Source organism: Lycium barbarum, chromosome 12, assembly GCF_019175385.1.
Source record: "Lycium barbarum isolate Lr01 chromosome 12, ASM1917538v2, whole genome shotgun sequence".
Taxonomy (NCBI): domain Eukaryota; kingdom Viridiplantae; phylum Streptophyta; class Magnoliopsida; order Solanales; family Solanaceae; genus Lycium; species Lycium barbarum.
The window spans coordinates 74,935,018-74,946,149 of record NC_083348.1 but is presented as its reverse complement, the minus strand read 5'-3'; the positions used below and the strand labels follow the sequence as shown (position 1 = coordinate 74,946,149).

The 11,132-nt window shown below is 36.4% G+C and overlaps 1 protein-coding gene across 1 annotated transcript; it reads left to right on the top strand.

Moving 5' to 3' along the window:
- The first annotated feature begins 6,481 nt into the window (after nucleotides 1–6,481).
- Nucleotides 6,482–10,223, top strand: LOC132623366 (probable LRR receptor-like serine/threonine-protein kinase At3g47570). Its single transcript, XM_060338117.1, has 3 exons — nucleotides 6,482–7,528; nucleotides 7,622–9,601; nucleotides 9,738–10,223. Exons 1-3 carry the CDS (start codon nucleotides 6,616–6,618, stop codon nucleotides 10,085–10,087), a joined length of 3,243 nt encoding a protein of 1,080 aa, XP_060194100.1. The 5' UTR covers nucleotides 6,482–6,615; the 3' UTR covers nucleotides 10,088–10,223.
- The last annotated feature ends 909 nt before the right edge of the window (nucleotides 10,224–11,132 follow it).

Genomic DNA, 11,132 nt, shown 5'->3' with positions numbered 1-11,132 from the left:
ATGCATCGTAACCGAAGCCCAAAATTGAACATACCGATCCATTTATCCTAGTTGCGACACCTGAAACCTTCAAATCCTAGATTGCCTCCGGTTGGTATATAGTATTTGCGACCCATTACTGCAAGAAAAGAAAGAGCTGATACAAGCTTTTTACTTTTAAAAGTGAAGTTACAGGATCAACTTTATCAAGAATAGCCCGTTTAGATTAGCCGGAAAAAAAAGGTAGTTTTTAAACATAAGTGTTTAAAGTACTTTTCAGTGCTGAAAATTATTGTATAAATAAGCAGTTACGTATTTGGATAAAAGTGTTTAAAGAGTTTTTAGAAGTAAAGGTAGTATTGAAATTAATAGAAAGTATAAGGAATAAAAGGGTAAAGTTGTTGATCAAATCAAAATGACTTTTAAGCCCCCCAAAAAAAATGGAGTTAAGCAACTTCTTGTATTTTATTTATTTTAAGCACTTTTTAACTTAAGTTAAGTTGTTTTTTATTTTTGTCAAACACTCAAATAAATTAAAAATGACTTATAAACTGGTTTGACCAACTTATAAGCCAATCCAAACGGGCACTTATACGTTAACGAACAGAATTTATTATCTTGTACTTCTAACAAGAAGTTCTTAGTTGTTATAATTGTTAGTCATCTATTCAAACTTCAAGTGGAAGACCCATTGACTGAACGAAGATGGAAGAAAAAAGATTTTGAAAACTGAAAAGGAAGGCAATGGCCCTTTTTCTGTACAACCATGAAAGTAAATGTTGAACCCGAAACTACCTTTGAGATGCACACAGGAAAACGACATTTCCGATTAGTTAAGCTAATCTCTACTTTTTAACCAGGGACAGTTCCTAGTCTTAGCTTAAAAATTATTCTACTGATATTAGACCTAATTATTGTTAAGGGAACAAGTTCACATTTAACCATCCTCTTTAATCAAGAATGCATGATGCTTAACTTACATCTTAGAGTAATAATATAGTTCTTGGAGTTTATGACATGTCATGCCATACCGTCCTCTGTAAAACTTGGCTTTATAAAGAATGTGTGACATATGCCCAGTGGAGGAGCCAGGATTTATGCCAAGGGGGTTTAAAAATATAAAGAAGCCATAAATGAAGAAGCTGAGGGAGTTCAGTTTGTCACACCACAATCTTGATAGGGCATGATGGGTACTCGACCCTTACTTAGAGCCGAGCGAACCCACTGGTTCTCGTTATACTCATAATCTCACAGGACTCTTAAGTCATGAAATGAAACGCATAATGGAAGCTTTTCGAAAACATTCCTTTCGTCTTTCTCGAATCAAAGAAAAATATGTAATTATATGAAATTCGTGACATAATGCATAATGATACATCGGCTTGCAGAGTCGCTTACAAGACTAACATGCTATATACGTAACCCTGTCTGCAAAGTCTCTAACATCAATCAAGATACCATAACATAGATACTCTGACTCGGCAACACTCCGGAAGGAAATGGAGCTCGCTAATCCAGCTGGAACATCTTCTAGCAATATCCTCTACTCATCTGTATACACCTGCGTGGCATGAAACGCAGCGTCCACAAGAAGGGACGTCAGTACGAGCAATGTACTGAGTATGCAAGGCGGAAGGAGAAACAAATTAGCCATACACTAAAGATGAGAAGAATAAGAATCAACCTGGCATTTCTGAACTAGCGATGGAAATTTAGCATGTGTATACATACCTCTTCATCTTCTTGCAATCTTTACTAAGTTTGTATACCCTACCATAGTCCTGGTTACATTATTATCAAACGTTATCTGAATATGTGTTGCGGCATGCAACCCGATCCATATATGATACATGTCTCTCTCTATACTCTCGCATGCTTAACCATATCTATGTACAGTACTGTGCCTTTATCTCACTAATCGTCCTATGCTAACTGCTCAACTGATCAGTGGTAACTGCCCGACCGGCTGCAGTCCGGTGGTAACGTCCCGTCCGATTATCGCCCGACGGTAGAGCGCAACTGCCCGACTGATCAGCGGTAACTGCCCGACCGGCCGTAGCACGATGGTAACTGCTCGACTGGCTGCAATCCAGTGGTAAATATATACATCTGCCCAACTGGTCATAGACCAGTGGTAATAACTGCCCAGACATCCCGCGTCCGAGATGATATCCAGCTGATCAGGTGGCTATGCGTATATAACGCCTCACCCTTTTTCCCATATTCCCCATATACATATACATATATCACATATATACATATATCATATATATATATATATATACATATATCATATAAGCAGCATGCATGAGGGCCCAAGAAAAGCTATAACTCTATCGGAGTGACGTAAGGTCGGTAATCTCCAATTATATTATGGAATAATCATCGCTCTCTCTCACCTTGAAGGAACAATTATTTTAAGGTGAGGCCACAACAATGAATAAAATTGAGAAAGTTAGGAAAATAGCTCAATATTCTCATAAAAATATCAATCTCATAACTTGAGGCATTTATCTTTAAACACATCATCATCATACTCGTTGTAGAAAATATTCTCACTTTTACCATCATCATTATCATTGTAAAAATATGTTCGTCGCTATTATCACAAGAGCTCACATAATCATAACCTTTGGTTTGAAAAATACGAGCATTTTGGAAAGACATTTACGGGTTATCGGGAAAGGAATCATGCTTAGGAGTCATAAACATCTAGCTTTTGAAACAAAGACGTTATGAAAACATTTATGAAACCGTACCATAGGAATCATGCATTCGAAAGAAAGGGAAGCCTTAACATATCTTTTGGTCGCCTTAGCTTTGACTACTCAATGCTCGTCTTAGTCCTTCAAATAAATCTCTTTGGAATCTGCCGAAATTTCGGCAGCATCTCCCCTATTTATATGCCTAACCCCAAAATAGTAATTCAGCAACCAACAACAACAACATCAATACCAACATTAATCATAATATCCTCGATACCAAAATACTCCATAAACATCCCATGTGGGGTTTATCCCAAATTTCCACTAACAAAACTATTATACGGCTATATGACAATTTTATCTCCGTAAATAAACTAAAATAAACATTAATAATAGGAGATTCATACCTTATTTTAGTTAACACGGCGATATCGTTAATATCCACCGCAAAACCATGCTAGAATCACCTCTATACGTGTATCCGAGCTTCGATTAATACTCCGTCGCTTGAAAATTGCTTACTTTTGGTTTCCCTCTCTCTCTCTCTCTCTCTCTCTCTAAAATCTGGAAATTTCCAGCAAAATCTGATGAAAAAAAGGGGTTATTACCCTTTTTATACTGTAGCACGCGTTTCTGTTCTGTCAGCTGAACTTGTAACGTCCATAATTCTCTACTCCGATCTCCTATCGACAAGAGGTTTATTGCGTTGGAAACTAGACTCGACGAACTTCATTTTAGGCTTTTGAAACACCTTAAAACACTCATATGCTAAGAGATATTCGTCTCCCAAGTTGGTCTAAAATTGCTCCTCATATTTTTCTCCAAGGTCCGACAAATTTAATTTTCTTGATTCACTTGCCCTTCAATCCTTTCATGGCTTACTATATGAACCTAAATCCTTATAATCATAAGTTAAACACATATAAGCTCGAATCTCAACATACGAAAATGCGGGGTGTAACATTCAACGTCTACTATATATACATAAAAAATAATTTTCACCTTGTACATACAGTGCAATTTTTCACCAAAGGGGGTCACCGCTCTTACTAGGTCCGCCACTGATATGCCATCTTCTTCTAAAACTTAAAGATAAAATTCAATTAAAAAAGACACATACTTTGGGGAGCAAATCCTAAAAGAATATGTAAATTAAAGAATAGTGCATATGTTAAGAGTGCAAATGCAAAGAGCCCTTTAACGCACTTCCTAGAAAGCGATAAACCTCAATAATGCGCCAAGTAACCATTCAATTGTCATGTCAAATAGTCTCCCCTCACAGTTTTTAAAAACTTTAACGCGCTTCCTAGAAAGTGATAAACCTCAATAATGCGTCTAGTAACCATTCAATTGTCATGTCAATTAGTCTCCCCTCACTGTTTTCAAAAAGATAAAAATCTTTGTCTACATCCAGTTAGGAACTCCCGGGAAGGGAGGGGGAGAGGGAGGGGGGGAGGGGGGACTTGACTGTTGACTGACTTTCACAAAAAATTCTTAACCAAAAAACACTCTGAAGACTAACAATAGTATAGGGCCTCCAGGTTGCCTGTAGCGTAACCGATGCCATTTTCCAGTTAACAAAAATGTAGCACCCTGACCCTGTTCTAAAATATAGTTTATGTTAGAATAAGGATGAATAATTTGCAATTTGTACCCCCAACATATATATCCTTTCGTAATTTATACATTATTCTATTTTTTATAATTATTTGCACCCTAATCTCCCTATTTTTTTTTTTACAAAACCATAAAAAGGTCATTTTCTCGGCTATTTATGAGGGCAAACTAGGAAAGCAGAATTAGGAAATACAAAAAAGAAGGTTTAAACTTTAAACTGGAAAACAAAAGCAAATATTGAATCAAAGATTTCTTGACTGTTGACCGACTTTCACAAAAAATTCTTAACCAAAAAACACTCTGAAGACTAACAATACTATAGCGCCTCCAGCTTGCCTATAGGGTAATCAATGCCATTTTCCAGTCAACACCCTGACCCTGTTCTAAAATATAGATTATGTTAGAAAAAGGACGAATATTTTGCAATTTGTACCCCCAACATATATATCCTTTCGTAATTTATAAATTATTCTATTTTTTTAAAAATTATTATTTACAGCCTAATCTCCTTAATTTTTTACAAAACCATAAAAAGGTCACTCTCTCGACTATTTGTGAGGGAAAACTAGGAAAGCAGAATTAGGAAATACAAAAAAGAAGGTTTAAACTTTAAACTAGAAAACAAAAGCAAAAATTGAATCAAAAAATTTCACAAAAAAATTCTTAGCCAAAAAACACTCTGATGACTAACAATAGTATAGGGCCTCCAGCTTGCCTGTAGGGACCAATGCCATTTTCCGGTCAACAAAAATGTAGCACCCTCACCCTATTCTAAAATATAGTTTATGTTATAATAAGGACGAATAATTTGCAGTTTGTACCCCCAACATATATATTCTTTCACAATTTATCATTATTCTATTTTTTATAATCACTTGCACCCTAATCTCCTTAATTTTTTACAAAACCATAAAAAGGACATTTTCTCAATTATTTATGAGGGCAAACTAGGAAAGCAGAATTAGGAAATACAAAAAAGAAGGTTTAAACTTTAAACTAGAAAACAAAAGCAAAAATTGAATCAAATACATCTGCTGCATTCAAATACACCAAACTCTCAATTAGTCTTTCTCCCGTCCAGTTGCAGCGTTACTCTTCAATAACTCTTTAGACATTTTTAAAGCGAGAAATATCACTATACTTTGATAGAGTAGAAAGACAAGAAACTGATTTTTCATTTGTTCCATCGGACAGTTTTGAACTTAATTAACAAAATGCAAATTGGTCTCGGCATTTCCATTGAAGCAAAAGCCACTGAGGCATGCCACGCTAAGTTTTAAACTTTTCCAGAATGAGATTAATTTTCATTTAAAGTTTGATTGTACTTGGATTGTAGTGAAGAGACTTATACATATGAAGTCTGATTAGTATTTTTGCGTATGAATGATCCATTACCGATTCTTACAATTTCAATAACGAAGAACACAAAAGATCAAGGTACATGTCGAATTATTGAAGCCATCGATCATTAAATGGTATTTCTGTTGTATTCTTGGCTTGGGCTAAAACCCAAACCATGCACAGTACACCTGTGGGAGAAGGTGAGAACAATACCTACCTGCCACTTTCTGAGGATTAAATACATTGTATGAAAATTAATTGTGTTTTTTCTATTTTACCCTCATAAGTAATGTAATATTACCTTTTTATGAATATGCAAGAAACTAAGGAAATTATGGTGCATATCATTTTAAAAAAAAAAAAAGTTAAGATGTAAATCGTAAAACAGTAGGCATGTAACATGTTAGGGGTGCATATTGCAAATTACTAATAAGGACTTCAAACGTGTTTTCAAATAGCATGGCTAGAGTTCCTAGTTCATAAGTTGTTGGAATATACAATTTTAACTTTGTTTTACTTCGACATTTTGTTCCTCTTTCTACACTTCTTTGAATTTCGGGCTCTTCAAGGATGATCTTGACAATATTCAGTCTTGCAAATTACTTTTGGAGATTACCATACACTATTAAAAGCCCACATATGGTGAATGATGCACCTCAATTTTTCATGTCAAAGAAATGACAAAAATTCCATGAATACAGAATTCAGTTGGGGTGTGTGTGTGTGTGGGGGGGGGGGGGGGGGGGGGGGAGCAAGTAGCAGAAACTAGAAAAGAGATAATGCCGTGATTGGAGGAGCTGGACTGTTGACCAAGTCTCACTAATACAACTTGTAGTATTAAAAATTGACACTCTTGTCTTAACACTCCAGAGAATAACACAGTACATTGATATCATTAAATAGTTTATCCGACATCATTGCTTCACATAATTCATTCTTGTTTTAGGAAAAGATAAACCTGCTTTGTATAGTTATGGGAAGAAGTTGCAATATTCTCTTTGCTCTTTCAGTTTTCATTCTGCATCATGACCATACTTCACTAGCTATTGTTCCCAATATTAGCACCGATAAAGCTGCTCTACTTGCCTTGAAATCTCACATTTCTTTTGGTCCCAACAACATCTTAGCAGCCAATTGGTCTTCTTCCAGCCCAGTTTGCAGCTGGGTTGGAATCACTTGCAGCTCCCGCCACAAACGAGTGACTGCTTTTAATATTTCTAGCATGCAACTTCATGGTACCATTCCTCCAAACCTCGGAAACCTCTCATTTCTTGTTTCCCTTGACATTAGTTACAACACTTTCCATGGGGATTTGCCAGAAGAGTTGGTTCATTTGCAGAGGTTGAAACTGATTGATGTCACAAGCAATAACTTAACTGGTGGCATTCCATCATTTTTAAGTTTATTGCCAAACCTTCGCATTTTGCGGCTTTCAAGCAACCAATTTTCAGGGAAAGTACCATCTTCACTTTCCAATCTAACAAATCTCGAAGTATTGAGAATAAAGCAAAATTTTCTCGTAGGAGAGATCCCTCGAGAGCTCGGTGATCTTCGTTACATGACTGCTTTAAATCTGGAATCTAACCACCTTACTGGCTCTATACCACCATCAATATTTAACATTACAACAATGCGAACCATTTCTCTTTCCGGAAACAATCTTACTGGTAAGCTTCCAACAACTATATGTGACCATCTTCCAAATTTGAAAGGGCTTTACCTCTCAAGCAACTCCCTAGATGGCGTTATTCCACCAAACATACAAAAATGCAGAAAGCTGCAAATCTTGTCGTTGTCTGTCAATCAGTTCACTGGAACTATACCAAGAGAACTAGCGAACTTAACAGCACTTATAGAATTATTTCTTGGGGTACAACACTTGGAAGGTAGTATGACATTTACTTGCAAGAAATTTGACATTTTCTTCTTTTTCACTCTTTCACCAATTTTGTACTCATATATATTTCCCCACTTGACAGGAGAGATACCAGTGGAGCTAGGTAATCTTCAGAAGCTACAGCTGTTGAGTTTACCCGGATGTAATCTTATTGGTTCCATCCCCACGAGCATTTTCAACATGTCAGCACTGCAGATAGTAGAACTTGACGAAAACATGCTTTCAGGTCGTCTACCATCAGACTTAGGCAGTGGAATGCCCAGCCTAGAAGGAATATTATGTGCAAACAATATTCTGAGTGGGTATATCTCTGCTACTATCTCAAATTCTTCAAGACTCCGAATGGTCGATCTTTCAATCAACAGTTTGACAGGTCCAATTCCTCAATCACTTGGTAACTTAAACCTTGAGCTTTTGGACCTGCGAGCGAACAATTTTATTGGTGATTCAGCATTAAGCTTCCTGACATCTTTGACAAACTGTAGGAAACTAAAAGAACTCCGTTTTTCATATAACCCGTTGGATGGTGTTCTTCCTGCATCAGTTGGGAATTTCTCTGACTCTCTGCAAATTTTTGAAGGACAGAATTGTAAACTGAAGGGCATCATTCCTGAAGAAATTGGTAATCTTACTGGAGCAACAATATTATCTCTTTTTAACAATGAATTGACTGGATATATCCCAAAAACTATTCAAGGTATGTTGAACCTTCAAGAACTTTACCTAGATAGCAACAAGATAGAAGGAATCATACCAGACGTTATCTGCAATTTAAAGAATCTTGGAGCATTATCCTTGACAGAAAATCAGTTTTCTGGCTTGGTGCCACCATGCTTAGGAAATGTTACCAGTTTGAGGAAACTTAATCTAGCTTACAACAGACTGAATGGGAGCTTATCTGCAAGCTTGGGGAGCCTTCAAGATCTCATAGAATTCAATGTTTCGTCCAATTTATTAACTGGACAAATTCCTCAGGAGATCGGAAATTTAAAGGTTGCAACACTCATCGATCTATCAAAAAATAATTTTCTTGGTAAGATCCCTAGCACCTTAGGGGGTCTAGATAGATTGATAAAACTTTCTTTTGCGCATAATAGATTAGATGGGCCTGTTCCTGATTCATTTGGCAAAATGCTGGCTTTGGAATTCTTGGATTTGTGCTATAACAATCTTATTGGTGAAATTCCTAAGTCATTAGAAGCTCTTGTGTATCTCAAATACTTGAACTTCTCATTTAATGAATTCAGTGGAGAGATTCCCACTGGTGGTCCTTTTGCAAATGCTACAGGCCAATCTTTCTTGTCAAATGATGCGCTTTGTGGTGATTCTAAGTTTCATGTGTCACCATGTGACATTAGATCTCCCAAGAAGAAAAAGGCAATGCTAGTTTTATACGTCCTTTCTGGTGCGGGCATGCTAATTCTTGCATTAGCCGTCGCATATGTATTTTTGAGATTGCGAAAAACAAAAAAGAATGCAGGTGTAGCAGATGTACCTTTGGTGAAAGGGCATGAAAGAATTTCTTATTATGAACTAGAACAAGCAACTGAAGGATTCAATGAGAGCAACTTGCTTGGTAATGGGAGTTTCAGCATGGTCTACAAAGGGATACTTAAGGATGGTACTCTTTTTGCACTAAAGGTATTCAATGTGCAATTGGAGGGTGCATTCAAAAGTTTTGATACCGAATGTGAGATGTTGCGCAACCTCCGCCATCGAAATCTTACTAAAGTGATCACTAGTTGCTCCAACCCTGATTTCAAAGCCTTAGTATTGGAGTACATGCCGAATGGGACACTTGAAAGATGGCTATACAGTCATAATTGTTTCCTAGACATGTTAAAGAGATTAGATATAATAATAGATGTTGCATCTGCAATGGACTATCTCCACAATGGCTATTCAACACCAGTGGTGCATTGTGACCTGAAGCCAAGCAATGTCTTGGTAGATCAAGAAATGGTTGGCCATGTCAGTGATTTTGGCATTGCAAAATTGTTAGGAGCAGGGGAGGCTTTTGTACAAACAGGGACGATTGCAACCCTTGGATATATAGCTCCAGGTACTAGAACTTTTTAAAGCTTCCTCACATCCTTTAAATTCCCAATACAATTCTTTCCCCTAGATATAGATTGGTACTCTCTGATTTAGCATATTCCTTGATAACTAGGAAGTTTTTCTGATCATTATGATTGCAGAGTATGGCCAAGATGGAATAGTATCCACGAGCTCCGATGTTTATAGTTTTGGCATCCTGATGATGGAGACGTTTACAAGAATGCGACCAAGTGATGAAAGATTTACTGGAGACTTGAGCATACGACGTTGGGTTAGTGATTCTTTTCCAAATGGGATCCATAATGTGGTGGATGCTAATTTGGTACAGCGAGGGGATGAACAAACCGACACAAAGATGCAGTGTATGTTATCTATCATGGAATTAGCTTTGAGTTGCACTTTAGTGACACCTGATGCAAGAATTAGTATGGGAAATGCTCTTTCAACACTTAAAAAGATTAGACTCCAGTTTGTCCATAGTCGCCATTAGGTGGAGTTAGACCATCCGCTCATGATTGATGCTTGATTATTTATGTCCGTTGTGTTATATTTAAGATGAATACAGTATTGTACTTTAGCTTGTGTATGCTCTCTTTTGCTTTCAAAACATCTCAGATTTCTTTCTACCGTATGCCAGCTGGAATGTTGATTTTCTTCCTACCTTTTCCAACTGCTAGAGTTGACACTGATCTAGTTATAATACATCCATTTTATCCTCTCTTTCGGAACAAGACTGAACAAATTAAGTTCTATGACGCCACCCTTATGTAATAGTTAAAGCAATATATTTTAACCAAATCAACAATTAAAAAGCAACAAAGGAAATTTAAATTACTTTTTTAAGATCAGTTTAAACTTTTTTTTTTTTTTTTACCAAAAGGCATGGCTGTACTCTGCCATAATCAGATTACACGAATGTTCAAGTTTGTAATTCACTAAAGATCGGGTAATAAAGAATGCCCTTAAATGCCGCCCAACTTTCCAAAATATTTACAAGTACAACATCATTTCAAGTTATGTAATGAGCTCAAAAAATCTAGCATGGCCTCTAAATCCCAGCCATGTTACACGCCAAAAAAAAAAAAAAAAAAAAAAAAAAGAAGAAGAAGAAGAAAAAGAGTAACAAAGAGATAGAACTGTAATTCATACACCTTATTTATGCCATCTCAGTTAGAGATCCCTGTTGACTTAACCGCTGGCCATTCTAATACCAGTGATTCTAGTTTGAGACACTGAGAATTCATTTTTATTGAAATTCCAAGTTAATTTCATAACCATCTTTTTTAACTTGGAAGCTCTAACTAGACTGAGTTTTCCCATTTTACGAGTGACTAGTGCAGTGGCAAATTTTGCGATATTTAATTTCTGTTATATAACATACAATTTTAATTTTAAGATAAAGAACAGAGGATTGAATATTGATATCCATTATACTATTGGAGAGATTATCAATAATATTGTTCAAGAAATAGATTCTGGAAAAGAGGTGTTTCAGAGGCTCCATTGCAAAATCATGCAGCCACAATAGAGGCTGA

What these genes read in the sequence shown, in the direction of transcription:
- LOC132623366 (XM_060338117.1), top strand. Translation starts at nt 6,616, where the DNA reads ATGGGAAGAAGTTGCAATATTCTCTTTGCTCTTTCAGTTTTCATTCTG. An exon ending in TGGGGTACAACACTTGGAAG is followed by an intron (nt 7,529 to 7,621) that starts GTAGTATGACAT and finishes CCCACTTGACAG; the next exon opens with GAGAGATACCAGTGGAGCTA. An exon ending in CCTTGGATATATAGCTCCAG is followed by an intron (nt 9,602 to 9,737) that starts GTACTAGAACTT and finishes TTATGATTGCAG; the next exon opens with AGTATGGCCAAGATGGAATA.